Below are 4,093 nucleotides of genomic sequence, written 5' to 3'. Positions count from 1 at the left end.
AAAAGAAGTAGGGTTACTTTAAGTGTGTCAAAAACCAAGTAGAGAAAGAAGAAAAGCCAAGAAAAACAGAGAGAAAAAAGAAAAGGGAGAGTTGGTTGAACGGAAGTCAATCCGTGGTCCGATTGAGTTGGAACCTTGTCAAGAGCTTTATGATTCAGAGTTCTACATTCTAAACGGTGAAGATCGAGTTTGAAGCTCTCTAGGAACAAATCCAAGGTGTATTTGTTGAGTCACTTATTTGGTGAGATTTCTCTAATTGTTTCTCTAATTATTGATTAGCTCTAGTTTTAGCTAGAGAAAAATTTTGTATACCTATTATTTGATAGTGAAGATTTTTCTGGTGGTCCGTAATTTTTTCCCTCTACACTAGAGGATTTTTTACGTAAATCTTAGTGTACTTTATTTTTCCTGCATTTTTTATTATTAATTGTTGTCTATTGCTTCTGTATTGTTGTGATTATTGTTTCAGGCGCAATATTTTCAAATTGTTTCACATTTAAATTGGTAAAAGGATAACTAACATTAATGGATTAATACCTCCGTCATATTGTTTTTTATTTTTTATTTTCAATGCTTGTAAAAATTAGAAATTTTCTGTTCTATAGAAAGCTTAGGAAATACGAATATTACATTTTTTACTTAAGGCTAGATAGACTCCTTATTACATTTTTTTTCAATACAAATATTACACAAGCACTTTTTTTTTTTCACTACAAATGGGCAACAACAGCACTTGAAGTCATTAGACTTCAGTACAAATTGAGCGTTGGAAGCGATCACATAATTGGCAGAAAATGTTTTTCAATACAACTATTACACAACCCTTGGCTGAAAATGCCTGATGACTTTAGACATTGAGCCGTGGAAACGATCACATAATTGGGAAAAGCTATGGCAAAAAACTAGGCAGACGTGGTTTGAGGAAAGAGGCGAACCGGCAGCCCTTTTGCTGGTATTGGCATTGGGTCTACAATGATCTTCTCATCGGGAAGAAGCTTTTCCCATTTGTACCTCTTGATAATATTGTGCATGAAAACTAGTATTTCCAGGCGGGCATACTCCTTCCCTGGACACATTCTTGGTCCTCCTCCAAAAGGAACAAATGTGTAAGGAGCTGGTCCAGTCCCTTCGAACCTTGATGGGTCAAACTTCTCAGGCTCTGGGAAGCATTCCGGATTTCTATGGGTTGAATGCGCACTCCAGTACAACTATAGAATTATAGATTTAATTATAAGAAAAATATTAGTCAATATTGTATGATCAATATGAACAAATGTGCTTAGTCTATTTCAAATTTGGTTAAGTTTTTCACTGACCTTCCAGCCCTTTGGAACGGTGAAGCCTGCATAGATGAATTCGTTCAGCGCTTCTCTAAAAGCACCTTGGAGCGGGGGAGCAAGACGCATTACTTCACATGCCACATTCCATGAGTACCTCATCTTTTGAATGTCTTCCCAATTCAGCAACTCTCCTGGGGCTTTTGATTTTGCAATCTCTATTTGCTCTGTAAACACAAATTGACAGAAATATCAAGCTGTCTCTTATTCCTTTGTCTTCAAGTGTATATACTTTAAAGAATTCTACAGTACCGAGTCTCTTCTAAATTGCTAAATCAAATTGGGGGATATGGAACCTGGTCAAACATATATATAATATATTTATATATATAATATATATATATATATATGAAAAATTATTCGATATACTGACAGTAAAGTTGATTTTAACTCTATTTGTAAAATTAAAAAAACTCCTTTATAAGTGTATTTGACAAATATCTTCCCTCTTTGTTACATTTTGCTTGCACCTAATTGATCTTTGTACCGAAGTAAGGGCACTTTGGTCATTTTAAGGTGTGAACACTGAGTTTGCTAAGCCTAAGGGAAGGACATCATCATGGTCCCAAACCTTCAGAACAAACAAGATTTAATACTAAACAAATTCCCTGAATTGGTCAGTTAAAATCAACTATGGAAAAAATTAAAGTATCAACATTAAGATATTCAAAGCAAGAATCAGAGCAAAGGTTCAATATGCTGACTAAAAGCGTGCATATATCGATGCTACTTTGTTTTTATTTCATCTGGTCAAGAGCATATAGTGAAGGAATATGGAAAAAATCAAGATATCAGAAGTCTCGAGTACCATAATAACTAACAACTTGCAATTTAATTATAATTTGCTTTTATTACATTCTCTTTGTTCATCATCTACCTTGGGATGATTCTTTTATTTTTTAAATACTTGATGCTCTTACTGTATTCTATATACTATATGTTTTCACCTTTTTTAAAATTTTTTTTTGGCATTAAACATCATTAAATACTTTAAAATTTTATATGCCTTCAAATTATTGCTTTTTTTTTTTTTAGCATTAAACATCATTAAATTTTATTAGCTTAAAAATATTTTAAAATTTTAATACAAAAAAATTAAGGAAAAATGATCTATGAATACTGGGATTGATTTCAATAAATAATTGCAAAATTTTATTAACGGTGAGAATAGAATTGGAAAATGAAAAAACATTTAACTGGTAAAAGAAAAATGTAAGAACGGAGTATAACATTTAAGAGAAATGGACTGCCACGTTTAACAATGTTGTTAGCACAAAAATATGTGATTAGATTTGAATAAAGATATATAGATATCAATTTGAATGAAGTCTTTTTGCTTTTAATAAAAGATTACCTGTGACCACTTTGTGGTAGATCTCTGGGAGTTCAGCAAGGTACTTGACGATGAAAGTGATAGCAGCACTTGCAGTATCATGACCTCCAATGAGCAGACCAAGAATCTTATCGGCTATGTCCAATTCCTTCATGTACTGCCCATTCTCATCGGTTGTTAACAACATATGTGACAGTATGTCTTGCGTAGGAGATGCTTTTTTCTCTGCAAGATCAATCTTCCTTTGTTTGATAATGGCGCTCAATTCTTTCCTTATCAGGTTTGAAGCCTTGATGCCACGGTTGAAAGGTGTTCCTGGCAAGTCGATGGGAATTGATATAATCCCAGAGGCCAAAACGTTAAAAGGTTCAGCAAATTTCGCTACATGTTTAGGATCCTCGATGCTCAAGAACACCTTGCATGCAACCCAAAACGTGTAGTTCTTTGCAAGTGGAAATACGGTTACTTCTTGATGCCCTTCCCAACCAGTCTCAAAGTGCCTTTGTGCAATAGTATCCATCATCCCTACATATCTTTGCAAGGCCTCTGGCTTGAGGAAATTAGGGAGTAGTTTCCTCATCTTCTTGGATTCCTCTTGGGAAGATGTTTGCGTTGAGGAAGGGAATATCTTGTTTACGGAGTCTGGCCACCATGCAGTGACAAGCTTGTTTTCATTAGAGAACAAGAATTTGTTCCCAGCTGCACCACAAACAACGGCCGTAGGTTCTCCTAGTATTGATGTTCTAAAGACTTGAGAGGAGTACCTGGCCATTCTATCGTATATAAACTTCTCAGGGTGACCCTTTCGGCCTTTTGACAGAAATTCAAGGCTCTCACCGATGATTGGCAAGCCTGTTCTACCAGGTGGAAGGTTTGTCTGGGAATTACCATTTGTCTTGCGGGTGGAGGAAAAGAGAGAGAAAAGCGAAAAAGAGACAAATAGGATGAAGAGAGTGAGACCACAGAGGAAAAACAACTCCATTTTTTTCGTTATTCACTCTTAGGAAGAGTTGCCAAGGGAAGGATTTTGAATTGTTTTTTAGATGAGCGAAGGATGTATATATAGGTGAAACATAGGGAGAAGCTTTCAAGTCAAATAAGGTAAACCGCAAAAAATGTTGTTCGGGTTAGGTAAGGAGTGGAAAATTTAGCATTCATGCATGCCGTAGTCAATACGTTTCACTAATGGCACCCGTTCAAGGCCTGCTGCTTAATATTTTTATATTGCCTCTAGCCAATCAATAAGTAACCATGTTGAACACCCAAATTATATGGTTGGTATCGACTCGTATACTCCAATCAAGGTTATTGGATATTTTTAAATTAATTCAATAAATTAATTTCCACAAAATTAAATACGCAAGAAATTACACCAATTAAAATTTGCATATCTTCTTTTTCAGTCCAATAGATGTGATACCTT

The 4,093-nt window shown here is 35.0% G+C and overlaps 1 protein-coding gene across 1 annotated transcript; it reads right to left on the bottom strand.

Moving 5' to 3' along the window:
* Positions 1–581: 581 nt before the first annotated feature.
* Positions 582–3,711, bottom strand: LOC111281330 (beta-amyrin 28-monooxygenase-like). Its single transcript, XM_089757270.1, has 3 exons — positions 2,692–3,711; positions 1,317–1,504; positions 582–1,208 (listed from the first exon to the last, which is right to left on the bottom strand). Exons 1-3 carry the CDS (start codon positions 3,650–3,652, stop codon positions 903–905), a joined length of 1,455 nt encoding a protein of 484 aa, XP_089613396.1. The 5' UTR covers positions 3,653–3,711; the 3' UTR covers positions 582–902.
* Positions 3,712–4,093: the final 382 nt, after the last annotated feature.

Source organism: Durio zibethinus, chromosome 28, assembly GCF_047325235.1.
Source record: "Durio zibethinus cultivar Kanyao isolate XHJ-2024 chromosome 28, ASM4732523v1, whole genome shotgun sequence".
Taxonomy (NCBI): domain Eukaryota; kingdom Viridiplantae; phylum Streptophyta; class Magnoliopsida; order Malvales; family Malvaceae; genus Durio; species Durio zibethinus.
The sequence above is the reverse complement of the archived record's forward strand: the minus strand, read 5'-3'. Positions and strand labels throughout refer to the sequence as shown.